This window comes from Apus apus, chromosome 15 (assembly GCF_020740795.1).
Source record: "Apus apus isolate bApuApu2 chromosome 15, bApuApu2.pri.cur, whole genome shotgun sequence".
In the NCBI taxonomy this organism is placed as follows: domain Eukaryota; kingdom Metazoa; phylum Chordata; class Aves; order Apodiformes; family Apodidae; genus Apus; species Apus apus.
In genome coordinates this window covers 10,691,206-10,710,072 of record NC_067296.1, presented here as the reverse complement: position 1 = coordinate 10,710,072, position 18,867 = coordinate 10,691,206, and the positions used below count along the sequence as shown (strand labels likewise).

Sequence of the window (18,867 nt, the reverse complement as noted above, 5' to 3'; positions counted from 1 at the left end):
AGGCCAGCTCCACCTTCCCCCAACTCCTGGTTTCCAGTTCATCGTTACTCATCAACACAGATGAAGACATTGCTTTGTCGTACACACATCTAAGTTCACATTTGTGCTTAGCTTCGTGCCAAGAGCTTATTATAAGCTCTTGATCAATCACAGCTCTGCCCTGGGGGCCTTGTTTGGGTAATGGAAAGGGAACTGGTTGGCACCGCCAGCAGGGCCCTGGTTGAGCACGGTCTGAGGTACTTTTCAAAGAGTCCTGTATTTTTTCAGCGAGGTATCTTGAGGGGGTTTCTGAGGGCTTTAGACCCCATTCTCCTGATCACCCTGGCAAACGAGGCTGAAGATAAAGGTGGGCTGTGGGGTCTGAGGCAGCCACAGCCGGCAGCAGGCAGGAGGGCCTGGCCGTGGGGATGCGGGTTGATGCCCTCACAGCACCACACGGAGAAGAGCTGGCCCGGGCCTCCAAGACACAGCGGGAGCGGGGGCAGCCCCACTGCCAAGGCGGGGATGAGGCGGGGGTGACACTCGCCTCGGCGCGCAGCGGGGCCCGAGGCAGCGAGCGGCAGGCTGCGGCAATGGCGCCCGCGGCCGGGCCTCGCGGCCGGGCCCTGAGGGAGACGTGCCGGTCCGTGAGGAAAAAGTGCCAGTCCCCGAGGCGGGAGTGCCGGTCCCTGAGGAAAAAGTGCTGGTCCTGAGGTGGGAATGCCGGTCCCTGAGGAAAAAGCGCCGGTGGTGGTGCCGGTGGCGGTGCCGGTGGCGGTGCCGGCCCGACTCGCTCCCTCCCCCGCGTGTGCGGTGCGGCCGCATGTGGGGCGCGAGCGGCGGAGTCTCCTCCTCTTCTGGCAGCTGGAACCTGTGGCTGCCAAGCTCCATTAAACTATCGGCAGCCGGGGGGACGCGCCGCACAGCGAAGGCGGGCCGGGCTGTGCGGCTTGACTTTAAAATACAGAAGTTTTAAATTTTTTTATTATTATTATTTTATATTTTTTTTTTCCCCTCCCTTCGCAAGGCTTGGCACGGAGCAGGGCGGCCGCTCCGGCCCTGCTCCGCCGCGCTCAGCCTCCCGCCGGCGGGCTGAAGCCGCCGTCCCGCCGCCGCGGGCACCGCCGCTCGGAGGCGGCCCATGGCTGCCCCGCCGGGCGCCGCGCCCCGCTGAGCTCCGCGGGCACCGGCGGCCATCGCGCCTCTCCTGTCGCCGGCTCTGCGAGGAAACAGAGCGGCCACCATGGTCCGGTGCTGGTGGCTCGCCGGGCTGCTCGTAGGTAGGTGGCACCGGCGGTCGCTGCCGTTCAGGGGCGGGTGGAGGGGAGGGGGAACGAGAGCCGGCGGCGGGGTCGTTCCTTCAGGAGGTCCCCGCCACCTCTCTCTGCTCCCGGGCGCTGCGAAGGGGCAGGGAGGGTGCAAGGAATTGGGGTGCAAGGGGATTTCATGGAGAGTTCAAGGCAATAGCAAGGAGCGGGCAAGAAGTGTGCAAGGAGAGCGCAACTAAATGTCAAAGAGCGCAAGAAAGCTGTAAGGAGAGTGCAAGGAGATTGCGGAGAAATGGCAAGGAGTGTGCCAAGAGGGTGCGAGAAGATTGCAAGGAGGGCGCGAGAAGTTGAAAGGAGAGTCTCCGTGGGGCCGGCTCCGGGACGGGGGTCCCCGGGGTGCCCCGGCCGCCTCGGGCCGTGCTGTCGCGAGGCAGGAGGCACCTGGCGCCCGGAGCTGCCCTCGGGTGCCCGCCCGGCCCTGGGAGGGTTTCCCCGCCCTGCGCGCCCGCGGTGTCAGCCCGGAGCGCCCGCCGAGGAGCCAGGGCAGCGCCCCGAGCTGCTCCGCGCTGCTCCGCGCCATCCACCGCCGTTTGCCTGGGCACGGGACGGGCGAGGAGGGAGCCCGGAGCCCTGGGGATGCTACCGCGCTGTGAGGCCAGGGAGCGGGAGCAGCCCCCACGCCGAGGGGCTTCACTGAAGCCTTTCCCGTCTCCGGCTCTGAGCGAAGTGTGGAGATGCCAGAAGGGCGAGAGGTCCTGTGCTGAGCTGGGGCTCAGCCTCTGCCTCCCACCCGGGATTCGCGGTGTGCTGTGGGTCTCTGTGCTCCCCCCGCACCCCAGAAACCCTGTCGGGCTTCCCCGGTGCCAGCGCAGCTTGCTCCTGTCGGGCGCGGAGCACGGTGAGAGCTTGAGCTGAGTTTAGATCCAGGAAGGGCTCAGAGGTGGTTCTCAGTGGTGTTTCACTGAAAATTGGGAATTATCCTAGGGAGGATCCAGCACCTGCCCCAACAAGGGAGAACTTCACAAGTAGATTCCTGCTGCAGGGACATGCCACTGAGCCCCAGCCGTGCGGACAGACCCGTGCAGCACAGGCTGCATCTTTGCAGCTCCCTTTCAGAAAGGCATCTTTCAACCCCACAGTTCTTGGAGCAGTTTCAGAAGAAAAGGTTCTGGCTTAGGAAACCATATGGGAGAACAAAGACAAGTGTTTGGTGAAAAAAGCCAAAATTATTTCTGTTTACTACAAGGAGCAGAGCCTGAGGGAAGCTACTCCATACTTGGACAGAGTATTTTCCTATGAAATGCACAAGAGACCCTTGGTTGAGACTTTACAGCCCTGAACAGAAGGGGCAGGTGAAAGGAGGGGATGGGAGGGTGCCCTTGGGGCCCCTGTGCCGTCTGGACACTGGAAATCCAGACACCTGGGTTTCCTGCTGCTCGCTTCCTTTCTACCATTTAGTTTACTCTTCTGAGGTTTTGGGCAGCAAAACAGCACTTTGATTTGCCTCTCCAGCTCAGTGCTTAGTTTAGTGAGCACTGCAAAATAATTGTGTAGTGACAGCTATTGGACATTATTTGCATTAAGTGTAAAGAACCAAACTACAGAAATAAATATCTAAGTGAGGTACTACTATAGAGTTACTTTTCTATTCTCCTTATGTGAGGTCTTTGTCATATGTTGTTCCCCAAAGATAAGACTTAGCAGATTAAGAAATACATGTTTTCCTTCTCTGTATATTGTATTAGCTCAAGTTGCTCTGCTCAGAGATCTGTTATCCTGCATTATGTCAGATTACTCACTTAAGTCTACTTAGACTTACTTTCTTAAATCTTCATACAATTTATTTTAGTACAATCCAATTTAAACCCTGTGCTTCTTCCATCTGATGTCAGTGAGAAAATTTCCATGGATTTCAGTAAGAACAGAATCTGGACCTTAAGAATATGTATTTCAATAACCAAGATTCAGGACTCACTCAAATCAAAGTTTGCCCATGACTTTGCTGTGAGCAACACTGGCATACTGTATTTAGCCTAAAACTGTACACCAGCGTGAGCATGACACCAGTGCATAATTAGTTGAAAAAGCACTTAAGTTAGATAACTGAATCTGATTTTGGAGTCTCCTCCAGCAAAGAATCAGTCTTTCCTGGAAGTGTCCCCAGAGACTTGCTGAGTTTTACCTAAGCTTTCATTAAAGTCTTTACATTCCAATAACACTGTGCTGACATTTTCATGTGTAGCTTCTCCTACACAGCTTTAACATAAAAAGATCTATTCTTGCTTTCAATGTTTATTTTTAAGTTTAAAAATTACAGTGTTGGGGTAAGATAAGATCAGCAGTTGCATTCAATTACAAGATTAGGAAGACAATCCCATAAATGATAGTAGTACATTCAATATAGATGTGTGTGTATTTACACAGGCATATGTTTGTACTTAAATTAACATCATTGTCTTTGTGTCAAATATGTATTTGGACAATGTTTACTTTGCTAATTTATTTTTACCAGGTTGGTGGTTTTTATTCTTCATTTCTCAAGCTGGCCAAAAAATCAACAACTAATGTATTATGCCAGAATGTGTGATATGACTCTATTTGTTCTTTCCATAATTATAGGTTAACCATGTTTCAAAGTATATGGATGTAGATAAAAACAGGGCTGAGATGTAAAAAAAGCACAAATGAAAAAAATATTGTGTGGTTTCTATATTTTCCCCACAAGCACAAATTGTTGAGTAAGGAGATTTTCAAAAGCCAGAAATTGCTATGAAGAAAACCAAAGCTGGAATCCAATGCTAGGGGAGGCTGCATCTGGCAGAACAAAGTTTGGAAAGAGATTTTGCTTTCAGTGGGATCCTGTGTTTCCCCACAACACAGCATGTGTCATCTATAAAGACAATGCTTTCATGCATTTCATGCAATCACTGCTAAAATCAACCTCAAAATATATAATGCTGTTACACAGGTTCTTTGTTTTTTTTTTTTTATTTGGCAAGGAAAATAAGGCAATGAAAAGAAGAGAATTCCTAATGTCATTATTTTAAGCTCATGCATCTCAGATATAATAATACCAAGAAACTGACAGTGAGAATGTGAGAATTTTAATGTGTAACTCTTCTTCTGTAGGCTGAGTGCTGCCAGGAGCTGCAAGTATGATTCATAGAACAGGTCCTTCTCTACCTAGTTTAAATTGTGTAAGATCTGAGGGCTTAGTAACCAGCAATCTATGGTGTTTTGTTGTTTTTTATTTGTTTAAGGAGTTAAAAGGTCTCATGCTCTAAAATGCAAAAATAGGAAAGTTCTGTTTCTGTGCATTAAGAAGGGAACACTGTTGTCTATTTTAAATGCCAGAGCTCCAGAGTGTTAAGTGATAAAGAGGCTTGAAATCCATCATTATTTTTTGAGTTTTAGCAGGGTGATGGTGTGATAATAATGTCTTTCATACCAATGTTTTCTAATTTTCAGTGAATTTCTTATTAAAACATCACAGTTTGAATTTCAGCTGAAACTGAGAATGCAGCAATGAAGCTCAGCTCCTGTGGCAGGGTTGGAAAGACATTTAGATCAGTGCAACTGGTGTGATGGCACTTAAATCAACAGGAGAAGTCTCACCACTGAGTATTTGAAGAGATTTGCTTGATTTTAGTTTTTAAAATAATGGTTTCTATTGGGTTAATGAAAACACTGACAAATGTGTGACATTTTGACCTTGTCTAAGTTGAAGACAGAGATCTTTGGAAATGAGCTTTCACCCTGTACTCTGAGATCAATGTGTACTATACACCCAGATCTGCACTGAGACAATGGGATTCCCCTTTTTCTCTTACCAAACCTACAAGTGCTGGACACTGGCAGTTAATGGCTTTGAAGTGTCTCTTCTCCCCTATTGATACCGAACCACTGGGACACATGATTTTTAAAGCATTTCAAAGAAGCTTTTTCAGAGGCAAAAAGGATGTTTTTTTTCCCAGTTAAGACTCCCTGGAAAAGATGGATGAAAATATAAATGACAGCAAAGTTTTGCTGCAGAAAAGCTCCTAAGTTTTGTTAGCTTTTAGTAGCGCAAGTTCCGTTATTAGATTATGCAGCGCGTAGGTTGAATGTCAGCTTTGATTCTAGCATCTGTCGGCAGTGTTTTAAGAGAACTGGAACACATCAAAACTTGGCTAATGTTGACAGGCAAAACAGTAGACTGAAATTTCAGGCTATCTAGAAACCACACCCAGACCCCAAAACACATGTTAGAAGTAACTTTAATTCTGTGCTTCAGCTGAACAAGTAACCTTTTTCTGTGGTCGCTTGTGATTCTAAGTTAAACGTGTGTGTGTATTTCTGGTGTGGGCTGTGGATCAGTTAACCACCTTTCTGCAGAGCTTTTTTTTTTTTTTTTTTTTTTCTGAGGATATCTTCTGCTGTGACTGCTTTTGAATGTCCTTCCCATCCTTGGCTTCACATGAGCCAAGTAGCCTCAGAATATTAGATCCTATTAGATCCTATTTTTATTACTATAAACAGTATCCTTACTGCAGTGCCAAGAATCCTGTTGTGTTAGGTACTAAATAAGGAGAGAACAAAAGGATCGTTCTTGCTTTAGTGGGTTTATAATCTAATTTCCTGGACTTAGATTTTCAATGGCGAGTACTTGACATTGCAGGGACCTCCTGGAATTTTCAGCTGTGTCCAGCAGTTTCGTACCTATTGCAGTCACTTATGTCTTTATGCACCTAAATGCCTTTGTGCATCCAGCCCGTATTTCCAGCCCCATGGAGGTCAGGCAGTGGTTTTGATGAGCAGGATGGCAAACAATGTGCTTACACAGGAGAGCAGCTGTCTCCCGTGGGAGCAGGGAACTGGGACGGCTCCATCAGTGGGAGACTGAAAGGCCACTCAGAGTATCCCGCCGACTCCCTGCCAAGAGCGGGTTATCCCCTGCTGTACTAATGCTTTGTTCAATCCCTCAAAATTCTGCCAAGCAAGTGGACTTGCACTGCCTACTAGATTGTGCCTCAAGAAGTTCACCCTGATATACAAGCCACATTTTTTCCTCTCTTCATTCACTCCCAACAGAACCTCTTTATTCATTGTAAGGAATTCCTTTCCTTCCTTGGTGTTTATGCTTTGTGAATATTTATAGGCTGTTATCATGTCCATCTTGCCCCAGCCGTCACTCAGCCAGGCTTCATGTTTTCTGCTCCTTCAGTCTTGCTTTGCAACTCAGTCCCTCCCAACCTCTAATCATTTTTTGTTGTTCTACTTCCAAATCCCGCCAGTTCCAGTTGCCCATTTTGCTTTGGATAAACATTGTATTTATGTTAATATTATGTGGTGGGTGGTCTTCTCTGCACTCACGGTCCACATGAGTGATTTAGATGTTCAGATTGAGGTTGGCATTTAATAGCCAAGCCATGGTCTGATGACTGGTTCTGCTCTTCAAAGCACTTCGGGAAAAAATATGCTTAGCCATCACTACTAAAAATGGCCACAATAGCCACTAATAAAGTGTCTGTGCAGGGGTTCAAGGGAATTGCCAAAACTGTATTTGAAATGCACGCGCCATTAATTTCAAAACCACATGCTGTATTTTCTAATGAGTTTCCATCTCATCTAAATTGAGGAAGATAGGTGTAATATTTCATATTTGGTAAGAATCAAAATTCTGGTTAAAATTTATCTGAGTCACGATTTCCCCCCCCAGTTTTTGTTCAGCCTTGGACTGAGTTGGTTTATTTTGTTTTTGAAAATAAATACTTTCCCCTATGTGTTCTCACCAATCTCTTACTGTCTAGGTACCATGGGGATTACAGATCACTATGTTCTTACCTATTTCACCAAATAAAAATTTAAACATTCACCAGTGTTTGAGGAGAAAAGCTCTAGCTCCTTTGGCTTCTTTTGCTTTTTGGTTATATATTCCTCTCTATGCCACACCTCTTCAGTGATACTGATAGAGTTTAACACCAGCCACGGTGTGTTAGCATAGCCTGAACCCATTTGCTTTTTTGTCAATGCCAAAAAAACAAGGCAGGTGGCAACTACCCCGTTAGTTCTTACATCTCAAAGGCTCTCTCCTGTAGGCTTATGTGGTGAATTGTTGCAGGGGAGCTCTGATGTTGGCTCACAGCAAGACCCCATTCTCAGCCCCCTTGCCCACTCTCCTGGTCCCCCAGTGGGCTGGCAGCAGGACAGGGCTCTGAGCCAAGGGCTGGTGATGGCTGGGCTGACCACAGTGGTTGGGCCAAAAGGGCCATTTGCCACATGGAACAGTCACCTGTTCTCCAGTAAATCTTTGGACATTGATCATTTTAACTGTGGAAAAAGTGTATGACTCCTCTTTCTGTGTTTTCACAACATGTTTTGGGAGGTGGGAGGGAAAGACACAAAGTGAAATATTTCTTGTATCTGTCAGAACTGCAAGTATGTGAAAAGGAAAGCTCTGTTGTCTAATTGATTAACATAAACTGTAGGAGCTCTCTTGGGAAGATGCACTCACATCCACCTCCAGTGCTTTTATTTGTCATCACAAGTCCTCGATGCCAACTTACATGTCTTGCTTAGTTCACTCCATTTGAGAATATCCCATATCCCATTTCTCCTTTGTATCCCTTAATTCTCCAAATGGAGTGTTTACTGTTTACAGTGATAACTAATGTAATACATTTAGTGTGCCATCCTTAAAAGCATACCTGAGAACTTGAAGCATTTTGCAAATAGCATGAACTGAGCATCAGACTGGTGAACCAGCTATATAGAATTATGCCCATTTTACAGACAAATAAGAGAAGGGATGAATAATAAAAAATACTTTTCCAGAAGCCAAACAGTACTCCAGTGAAAGCGTTGGCATCCTCCCTTAACCACTTGACCACATTCTGGCTTCAATTCAGGGAGGCATTACTAATCAGGGAAAATGCTCATGCACTGGCTTAATTTCAAGCACATGCTTAAGTTTCACTGAAACCAATTAGACTTAAGCATGTGCTTGAATCCTGTCCTGAACTGGGTTCAGTCTGCAGATAGGCAAAATGCAAAGTTCTGCTGTGATACAGTTTTCCACCCTCAGTGGTTATATTTAAGTTTTATAACTTTATAAAACTATGATATAAAATGTATCTCTTCCCACAGAATTGTTCTCTTGAGGATGCCTTGTTCTGCATGAATTAAAAGCAACACTAACTTAATCTCCACACAAATGCAAGGAAAATTGATTTGCTAAATACAAACATTTTCTTTGCTTTTAAAAGAATGCTTAATCCTTTAGTGGCTAACCCAAAATCCATTCTGTGTGCTCTCAGGAGAGAAAAATGCTAAAGAAACATGATTTTGCTCTGTTAATGAAGTCTGTGTGGATAAGTGTAATTCACTTATGCACAATATATTGTTATGTTTCTTATCATCCATTTCATTCCAGTCTGAACATTCCTTAGAAAATATCAAAGGTTTTATGTCATCTCTAAATGAAGAAATGTGTAATGCTCCATGACTTCAGGCACTGATCTTATCCCTGTGAATGGGTGACTAACTGAAACATTAGAAATATAAATGAGAATAATAAATTCTGGCCATAGGAGGCAATAACATGTAACAGATTAAGCAATCTAGCTCTGGAGAAGAGTTGATCCACAGTAACTAATTTGGTGCAAACTGTAATTTATGCATTTTCTCCTCCATTTATAAAGAAACAGATGTGTGACTCAACTTTGCTTTTTTCCAAAGTCAATCTCCTTGGAGGAACACAAACAAGATTTGTTTCCAACAAGGCCTATTACACTATTTCTGCCGTGGTTGGTATTTTTTTCCTTTACAAGCAAGAAGTGGGTCAGAATCTGGAGTGTACAGCAGTTATGTAGCACAACCCCACTGGCAGGCTCTCATTTGCAGGCTTGGCCATTGCTTAGGAATCTTTCTTCTTAATGTTACCAACAATTTAGTTTGCAAAGAATTTCCAGTTCTGCCCTTTTATAATTTGATGCTATGGGTCTGATTTTCCTGAAATACATGTGCATTCCTTACACAAGCAAGTCAGTATGACCTACTGCTGTTGTCGCAAGGCTTGGTCCAGTTTCGCTGATTGCAGTCATAAGCCACCATTCCCAGCTGCTGGCATTCCCAATTGCCTGAGTGCTTGTGCAGGCCCATTGCTTGGAGGCTTTAGGCCAGTACTTTGGATGCAGCACACACCGGAAAGCTGGAAAAAGATACTGTTTTGTCTAGCTGCTGTACTGAGGAGCTCTCTGGAAACGCTTGTGGTTAATCGATACAGACAGACAGGATAGTCAGTGAGTGGAAGAGATCACAGTTGGGGATTCTTTTTAGATTTTCCTATTAATATTTTTGTCTTGAAGATGAATTGTGAATAATTCCTTCTTCCTGCCCAAGAACTTAATAAAGCAGTTGATTTGTGTCTCTCTTAAAATGGAGAGAGGACCTAGTCTGATGTGCTTCACTAGGGGCTGAATAACAGTGACATATGTGTGACAGCCACTTTATTCTGCTCTTGGAATAGAGATGTGCCATAACTACAGTGTTTAGGTCTGGAACTGAACTTTTCCAGCTTGAAAGGATGGTTGGATCTGGTGGGGCTGGGCTGTACTGTTTGAAACAGAAAAGCAGCCACAAAATTTGGAAACAAGCCAATATTTTTTGGTTTGAGGATGCATCCAGCTTGGAGTCTTCTATACAGTTAAGTAAGACAAAATCCCTAGGAATTCCTATCATGTCAAATATTTACATTCTGGAGTATTTCCCCCCTCCCATCATGGATTTTGATCCAGATTATAAAAGTTCCCTTTTCTATTGAACGTGTCAAAATGTAGTGACTGTGTTGCCAAAGTGTCTGTGCTCTCAAACAATGTAAACTTTTAGTGTTTCCGCCGAAAGTAGCAATTGAAGCTTCTGCTGCAAAGAGCACACTCAGAGTGCAGTCAGTGAGAGCGGGGCTGTGTGCTGGGCTGTTACTTCAGTGTAGCTTATAGACTACATCAACATCTCTAGAGTCTTTCTGTGGTTCTGAGCAAAAGCAAATCTGACACTTACAGTCTGTTGCCTCTAATACTAATTAAGTAATTTTTTAGTTTATCCTTTTCTCTAGGATAATGATTTAGTGGTTTTTTTTCAGTGTAATTCAATTTGGACTTTTGTACTGAAGCCTCTTCAAAAGTTTTGCCAGCAATTAGGCCCCTTGATAGTGCAGTCAGGTAAAACTTTGCATGCTCTGCAGGTGAGTAAAAAGACACCTGTAAGTAAGGAGCACACAGGAGTAAATGTGCCTGAGACCACAGAGCAAAGTCATGGCAGAACTGGGGTGAGGATGGAGAGGCCCTGCTCCTATTGGGCTCTGCTAAACAGGCACCTGTGGGGTGCCATTTACCACCACATGGAAACTGCAGCTGCTAAATTAAGGATTTCACTAATAGCAATAGGGTTGTGTGTTTTGTTTTTTTTAATCCAATATTTTCCTATTTCCATATGAAGATTCACAGGAACTGCTTTTTAGGAAGCCTCAGTGCAAGCCATTGTGAAGGAGCTGCCTATGCCTGCTCACCACATCCAGCCCTTAAAGATCATAAAATACAGTACAATTGTGAGTCTGCTCCAAAAAGAGCCCTTAACACTAATAAAGCATCTTTCCAGCTAGTTTATGCATTCCAGTGCATACTGAGGTAACAGAAAATCCAAGGCTGGTTTCACTGGCCATTAGGTAGGTAGGCTGCATCTGTTACTGCTCTTCTGTTTTACTAGGGGCAACGCTTTGCATGTATTTATTCCCGTTGTGGTAGTTTCAGGGGTTTGTGCTTAAATCTACACAAATAAATTTCAAAGACCCTGTTACTGTGATGTGCAAACTTTTGCAAATGGCAATGCCATAGTGAAGTGACTCTGAATTTGTCCATTAGATGTAAATCTTAAGTTATATATTACTAGATTAGTAATAAAGTACTATTTGAGTGGAAATTACTCTGCTTTGTCATATGTTCAGGAGCTTCTGACTTGCACAGCAGACTTTTAATTACTGATTCCCACTTGACTTGGCTTATACTTATGGTAGTCTTGGATGCTGAAGATTTTTAACAGTGATTTAACCCTGTGTGTGTGTAGCATGTATTGATGTCGGGGATGAGAAGCTCCTATCTCAGCATGAACTGGCTGTTGGCTGTGGGAATCAGGGGAGCCTCCCTGGTAGACCCCAGCTGTGGGTCTCACCACGACTGTTTATATTTGTGTTATATCCTAAGCTTGTGAGCCAGGGAATTTTGCTGACGTTGCTCAGCACTTCATAGCCTTGCCCATGTGCCTGTGCTTTGTCTGCAAACCCTGCTAGTTGGGAAGGTGATTGTGCTCTCCAAGCCAGGCTTGGACCCTTCATAATCTCAACTGTCACTGCTCTCACATGCAGGCAGATGGTTTGGGTTTCTCTTTCCAGTGGAGGGTCTGGTTTAGTCAAATCTCCCTGTAAAGATCACGGAATGGTTCAGGTTATATAGAAATACGTAAGTGGAACACAGGGACTAGGAGGAGCGGTTGTGACTTGGGATCTTGATCTCCTTGAGTGAGGCACAGGGTTTGCACATTTAGTATCCTCACTCTGTGGGAAGGTAATACACATACGTGAGAGCTTTCTTTCCAGCTGATAGGCAGGCTGGAAAGGAACTTGTGACCTAACCATTGGTACATACTGAATAAAAGTTGGCTCGAAAATTTCCAGCACTCTCCTAGGCAAACTGCAAAGCACAGCCAGAGCGAGCAGAGCCCGGCGGGGCTCGTGAACCTCAGGCAGCCCCGGGCTGGGCTGAACACCACCCAGCCCAGGGACCCAGCTCTGCCAGCTGGGGCAGTTGTAGGCTAGAAATCAGTAGGGTTTCAGGAGGAGCTTCACTGAGAGCTCATTTTGTAGTGTTATAAAGAGGAAACTCCCAAGTTTCTTATTGAAGTGAACCCACGATGAGTGCTACAGAAGTTTGCTTAAGTAAAGAGTGAATAACATACAGGACGTAGGTATGTGTGCATGCAAAGGTCTTCAGGATTTAGCTGAGTGTTCACACATTCCCTAAGCCAATAACATCCGTTGTTATGGGAAATGAGGTAAGTGACAGAATTACTGTCCTTATGGCGGGCGACAGGCAAGTCTAATGTTCCCATGCTGTAATTCCCTGCTTCAATTACTGCTTCAACAATAGCTTAAGAGAGAGAGACCATGAACAAAGAACACTCAGTTTTATATGAAGATTTCATCTAAAAAATAGCTAGATTCAGATGAGACTCAAGTCGGAAAACAGAGCTTACTGCTTAGCTAACCCACTGGGGCCTTCATTCTCCACCTCGTTCTTCTAGTTAGAGCAGCCAAAGGAGTTTTTCTAGACAGTGGCGTTTGAAGTGGTTTTCATGTCCCTAAAGTGGTCTAAGCAGGGCCAGGGCCGAGCTGTACCTGTGGGTACCGGCAGACCCTGCGGTCCACCGAGCCTGGGGCTGGTTAGTGCGCGGAACCCTCCGCAGCCGGTGCCAGCCCCAGCGCTACCGCCCCTGCCCCACCGCGGAGCGGACAGAGGTGGGTGTGAGTGTGTGTGTGTGTGCCCGTGTGGCGGAGAGGGCGCAACCTCCGCGCTGCTGACGCCCCCTCCCCTTCTCTGCCCCCCCCCGTCTCCGCTCAGCCTGCTCAGCCTGCGCGGCCGCGGAGCCGCCGCTGCGCTGGGAGCCGCGGTGCCGGCAGCAGCTGCGCCACCTGCAGGAGGGCGCCGGGATCGCGGCGCGGCTGCCGCCCCGCCTGGAGGGACGCTGGGTCTCCACCGGGTAAGGACCCCCCGCCCCGCCAACGGATCCGCACCCCCGGGCCGGCCCCCCGCCCAGCCCAGCCCTGCCCTTCTGAACTGCGCCAAGGCCTCGTGCTGCCGGGCCGGGCCTAGCGGCACGGGGAGAGCAATTAGCGCAGCAACAAAAAGAAAACCCGTCCTCCCCTCTCTCCTCCCCAGGCCCCCGGCTGGATGAGGCCCGAGGTCCCCTCTGCCGCCCCGAGCAACCTTAGAGCCTCTTGCCTCTCTCCTCCCTTTGGGTGCAGCTGATGAGCACACCTGGCTTCCATGGGCAGAGCAGCCTTGATGAGCCCCCCGCCCCCTGCATTCCTCCCTGGAGATGTGGCACGAAGTCCAAGACCCTTTATCAGGAGCTGCCATATTGTGGTAGCAGATGCCCAGATCTTAAAGTCAGCCAAGGGTGGGAGGCTTCTGCCCACGATGCTGCTCCCAGCCATGCTCACCCTTCTCCTCCCACCCCCCGGGTGCCCTGGGGAGGATGTCACCCTGTGCACCCCGCCACGCGCTGCGGGTGGCTCAGCACCACCTTCTTCCCCAGGTGTGAGGTGCGGCCAGGACCCGAGTTCCTCACCCGATCCTACCTCTTCTACGCCAACCGCCTCTTCAAGGCTTACCAGTTCTACTACTGGGACCCCTCCTGCCGCGACCCCTCCTACTCGCTGGTCATCAAGGGCAAGCTCCGCCTGCGCCAGGCCTCCTGGATCACGCGCGGGGCCACCGAGGCCGACTACCACCTGCACAAGGTCGGCATCGTTTTCCACAGCCAGAAAGCCATGCGGGAGGTGGCCGCCTGGATCAACCAGACATCCGGCGAGGGCTGCAGGGGGTTCCTGCCCCCGGGTCGCACCTGGGTTCCCGGAGCCCTCTATGAACTGCTGAGCGCCAAGACCGAGCGCGACTGCACGGCTGCCTTGGGCTTCGCCATGCACGAGCTGAGCCTGGTGCGGGTGGAGAGGCGCTACCAGCCCTTGCTGCAGCCGCAGCAGAGCGGCAGCCGGCTGGTGGAGGAGCTGTACCTGGGGGACATTCACACCCAGTGGGTGGAGAGGCTCCACTACCGACCCACCGGTTACCAGCGGCCTATGCAGAGCGCTGTGGTAAGGACCGTGTCTTTACGTGCTGCCTTCATCAGTTCATGGGCTTTGCTAAGCGTGGGTTATTTCCTGGCTGGTAAAACGCTGCCTGCCTGCACATGGGCCCCTTCTGTCCTAAGGATAGGTGGGTGAGGTGTAGGGCTGGGGGTGCAGGTTCTCAGGGTGCTGCCCAGGTGCTCCACAGCACTGGGGGTCATTTTGTCCCTTACCAGGAGAGTGGGGTGGGTGGAAGCTCAGCAAAACCAACATCAGAAACAAGCCTGCTTTGGCATGGGCCTGGAGTTCATGGCTTTTCTTTGGCTCTGTGTTTTCCTAGGAAATACAGTTTCCTACTTTCTTGCACCAAAGCTAGTGAAAGCTTTGAGCTACACACCATTAGAGGCTGCCTGCTCTGTCACTTGTGTCCTCCAGGTTGAAAGAGGAGTGAGGAAGCAACATCTGCCATGAAATCCTTACTCCTTGGTGTAATGCCATTAGAAGTTGCCCTGAATACAAATTATGTTATTACACCGAAATCAAACTTTGGCATAAATAAAACTGAGCAGGAGGCTTAGTTGCATTTTATTTTAGGTTACTTTGTTTCTAGGAAAGCACATTCCTCTCTGAATCCTAGCTAATCAATTGAAAAATGATTGAGCAGTGAGATGGGGTGAAAAAAAAGCCTCCCTGAACTTTACCAGATAGAATTTAATTAACTGAAAAAGAATTATTTTGGGGGCAACATTTCCCCACACCCCAAACTACACCAACTGAACTCTGAAAAGCACAGAGCAACACCCCTCTCCCCCATCAGAAGTAACATTCTCAAATTGGTTAAACTTGTGTTATCTTGGGCCAAAACCATATATATGAGCAAAACCAGATGGTAAACATAAACACTTTAAAAAGTTAATTTAAAACCAAAGCTAAAGATACTGAAATTCACTCTCTGAATAGAGCACTGTAATCAGCTAACAGCTTTCCAATGGACCAGCACATTATGTCACCAGTTGGTGATAATTAGAAGCTGCCATACATTCAAAATAACTTCACAGGACTGGTTTAAGCAAGTAAGATTTTTGGCTCCATGTCTATAGTGATAATTTTATTGGGCACAGGCTTTTTCTTTTTTTCCTGAACTAGCATCCATGTACTTGTGCTAGTGAGGGTTACACAGCTGTGTTAGGAATTATTTTTAACCCCCTTTATGAAAATATCACTCTTTCCCCCTGAAATTTATATCTGTTTTAAAGAGACCCATTCTCCTCAAATTACCTTTCATTATCAAAGAATTTCCTGTCTAAGGAGAGCACATGTATTTGCCAACTTCTGGGATTATTTAGCCATAATGTGCTGTGTACTGTCAGCACTCATTAGTGTGACAGTAGCAGTAAAGCAAGCTGAAAATGACTAAATTACAGTAGACTCCAATCAACTTGCATGTAAATTACCCAGCCTACAGTTAACTACTGAGTTATTTCACCTTGTTGCCTGTGACAGTTCAGTAGAGATCAGCTTGCCTTCGAGAAAATGATACAATTCAAACCCTGGTTATTTAAAAATAAATCAGTTGTGAAAGATGAAGTATAAGAAACGGTTATAAGCTCCACAAAAAAAAAAAAAAAAAGAAAAGAGAAAAGCCTGCTGGCCTTGGATGTGACTGGTTGGACTCAGCTCCACAGCAGGCACAGACTCCCGTCTCCGGTGTGATGCCTTTCCTGCTTGGCAAAGCCCCCCCACCTGCCGCCCGGCGGCGAAGGGGCCGAGGGGGACACCAAACCTGCCGAGCTCTCGGCTGCCATCGGTGGGAGGTAGCGCAGCCAGAAGCCACCCCGCGGGGAGTTCACAGCTCTTCTGGTTGCCCGAAAGGCTGCATCGTCTTCTGTGGCTCAGGGCAAAAAGGCGGTGGTGGAGCCGAGAGCTTCCAGCACCCTCCTCCTCACCTCGGGGTATGTGCAGCAGCTCGCGGTGGAAACCTTGTAGGAGAACAACCTGGATGGCCCCAGGGAGTGTTCCCTGCCCGCACAGCAGCTCTGCCCTCGCCCTCTGCTTCCTCAGCAGCCCTGGCACACGGCAGCCCCAGGGCACAGAGCTCTCTGTCCTTCCCGGCGTCCCAGAATAGCAAAGAGCCAGGGCAGCACTTGATCTCACTTAATCTGCTTGAATGTCTTGGGCCAGGTTCATGGCAGTTGAACACCCTGGTGCAGGCAAGAGGAGTTTCAGCTTTTAAAAATATTCTGAAAGGGTCTTTTTTTTTTTTTTTTTTTTTGTCTTCTGCAGCACCATGTGCATCCTTGCCCAGCCTGTGGGATTATTTACAGAGCTGATGAACACCACCCACCCATCCTGCCCCTCCAAGCTCAGCTGCCAATGCAGCTCAGTGGCAGCTGGGTGAGCACCCACTGCGAGGTCCGACCTGCCGTGCTTTTCCTTACCAGGTACTTCATATTCCATGGTAGCAACCACACCTGGGAAGGTTATTACTATCACTACTCTGACCCACTCTGCAAACAGCCAACTTTCACCATCTATGCATCTGGGCATTACACCCAAGGAATCCCCTCTTCCAAAGTGAGGGGTGGGACAGAGCTGGCCTTCAAAGTCACGCAGGCTCGGGTGACGCCAATGGACCAGCTGACCGTGGTGATGCTGAACTCCTCAGAACCTGGAAGCTGTGGGCTGACAAGCTCCTGGAGCGCTGGGGTGGAGCAGGATATAACACCCACAAATGGATGTTTGGCTTTGGGCATCAAGCTGCCCCACACAGAGTATGAACTTTTCAAAACAGAGCAAGACACGACAGACCACAGCCTGCTCTACGTTGGCGAGAGGCCCACGGATGGATCCAGTCCTGACAGCCCAGACAAGCGACCCACCTCCTATCAGGCACCTCTGATTCAGTGTGCTGGGCCACCAGAGGAATTCTCTAACTATGTTAGTCTGAAATACCTGGGGAGAAAGGATGCTAATGGGAATGAAGCACTAAAACCTTTGTCTGTGGCCTTTTTACTGTTTATATCATTTCTGTTTTTAAGATGGGACTAGTCATATATTCAGGTACAGCACAGAATGCAGACAGTCTTGGTGCTAGCATAACCTTAGCCTTCAAATGAGCACATCTGGAATCAGTTTAACGCTGATTTGGAAACACTTTTAGAAAACACCCAACAAGAGTGAATGAAGCCAAAGAGATATGCCTGGCTACATCCTGCTTGTCCTGTGGCCTTATTGCCTCATCTCCCCCCTTCTTTGCACACAAGTTTAATGGACTGACATGGATGCGCTGCACATGGCAAGAGACAGCTTGGCTATATGGGGGGAAGTGACACCAATTACAATTGCTTTGAGCTTTTGACATTGCTAAGATTTAATCAAAAACCTTGATTCAGATGTAACTCAAACATCCAAAGTGCTGGCTGCTGAGTTTCTTTGAGGTTAAGTTCTCTCCCATCATATTCCTTATTGCTGTTCTTGCAAATTTAATCTGCAGTCAGTCAGCAACAGACAAGCAGTCAGCAAGTGCTCTTGATAAGGGCACTGTTAATCATACTTTTCTCAGTTCACAGTTTTTTTCTGCAATTTCTCTGTGTATGTACACACACAAAAATGCAACATAGTCTTTCACTTCGTATGTGCCCAAAGTAGCCCTCACAGAGCATTAGCTCCACAGACTGTCATGCCTGACCCTGGTCATTAACAGAAGATACAGTAAAAAGGAAAAAAGGCTTCTGTGCATAACGGCTCCAACCTTCAGCATTACCTAACTGCAGAGTCTGCATCCTTGCTGCATTATTCTGGCTCTCCCAGTGCAGTACTGGCCTGCACTTTGGTACATCAGCAATGTCCCCATGTCACTGCACACCTTGTCCAGGAGGCAAAGGCACTGACAGGCAATCGTGACTCCCACTCACCCTGCACCAAGGGAAGCAGAAGGTGACTTACAAGCCTTCTCAGGCTGTTTGTTTTCACTGTGTCCTCTCCAACAAGTGTACTGGCATACCAGTTGTTAATCCAGCTCTCCTTTCAGTCAAAATGTCACTTCCAGCCTCATTCCTGTACAGAAGTTTTATATATCTGCCTTTAGTGAACAATGGGCTGAGGAGATACTGGAATCAGACAACACAAGTCTGACTGATTTCTACTAACAAGAAGGACAAACTAAGAAATTATATTTCCTGTCTGCTGCAACTAAGAAGCATATCACTTACTTGGAGAAGACCTCCACCCAGTAGCTAAATCCTCTCCGAATAAACCTATATATCTTACTCACAAAGGATATTTTGTTAAACCAGCTATGCAATAGCTACCTTCTTAATGCTGTATTTACAAACTTGCAGCTTATACTTAGATAAATTATGGGATTTATAACATAAAAATACTTTTGGGGGATCTGTACATTAAGTAATAATTCAAATGAGATGCTTATTAAATGCATACAGTTGTGACATAAATGTTGTCAGCATCTTCCCATTTTCCAGGCATGAGTGAGTATCAGTAACATTTATACTTGCAAGATGATGCACAAAAAGGCCAAACTTGGCTGCCTTGTGTTTGCTTCTCTACAATTAATGGAGAAGGACACAGACTTCTCCAGGGTTAGTTCAGCAGGCAAAATATCTCCCTATTTCTAAGGGTGGTCGTGTTTTGTTGCCTCCTGCTGCGTGGAGGTCCACGGGCAAATATTTGAAGAACTGGAAGTGCATCTTGGAGAATGTGGTGTCTCCTTCAGGATGTCTCTGT

At 47.1% G+C, this 18,867-nt stretch overlaps 1 protein-coding gene across 1 annotated transcript; it reads left to right on the top strand.

Annotated features, from left to right (window-relative positions):
- The first annotated feature begins 849 nt into the window (after positions 1-849).
- APCDD1L (APC down-regulated 1 like) lies at positions 850-18,578 on the top strand. Its single transcript, XM_051633535.1, has 4 exons — positions 850-1,259; positions 12,896-13,034; positions 13,593-14,151; positions 16,408-18,578. The coding sequence occupies exons 1-4, from the start codon at positions 1,223-1,225 to the stop codon at positions 17,170-17,172; spliced, it is 1,500 nt and encodes a 499-aa protein (XP_051489495.1). The 5' UTR covers positions 850-1,222; the 3' UTR covers positions 17,173-18,578.
- The last annotated feature ends 289 nt before the right edge of the window (positions 18,579-18,867 follow it).

What these genes read in the sequence shown, in the direction of transcription:
- APCDD1L (XM_051633535.1), top strand. Translation starts at nt 1,223, where the DNA reads ATGGTCCGGTGCTGGTGGCTCGCCGGGCTGCTCGTAG. An exon ending in GGACGCTGGGTCTCCACCGG is followed by an intron (nt 13,035 to 13,592) that starts GTAAGGACCCCC and finishes CTTCTTCCCCAG; the next exon opens with GTGTGAGGTGCGGCCAGGAC. An exon ending in GGCCTATGCAGAGCGCTGTG is followed by an intron (nt 14,152 to 16,407) that starts GTAAGGACCGTG and finishes TGTCTTCTGCAG; the next exon opens with CACCATGTGCATCCTTGCCC.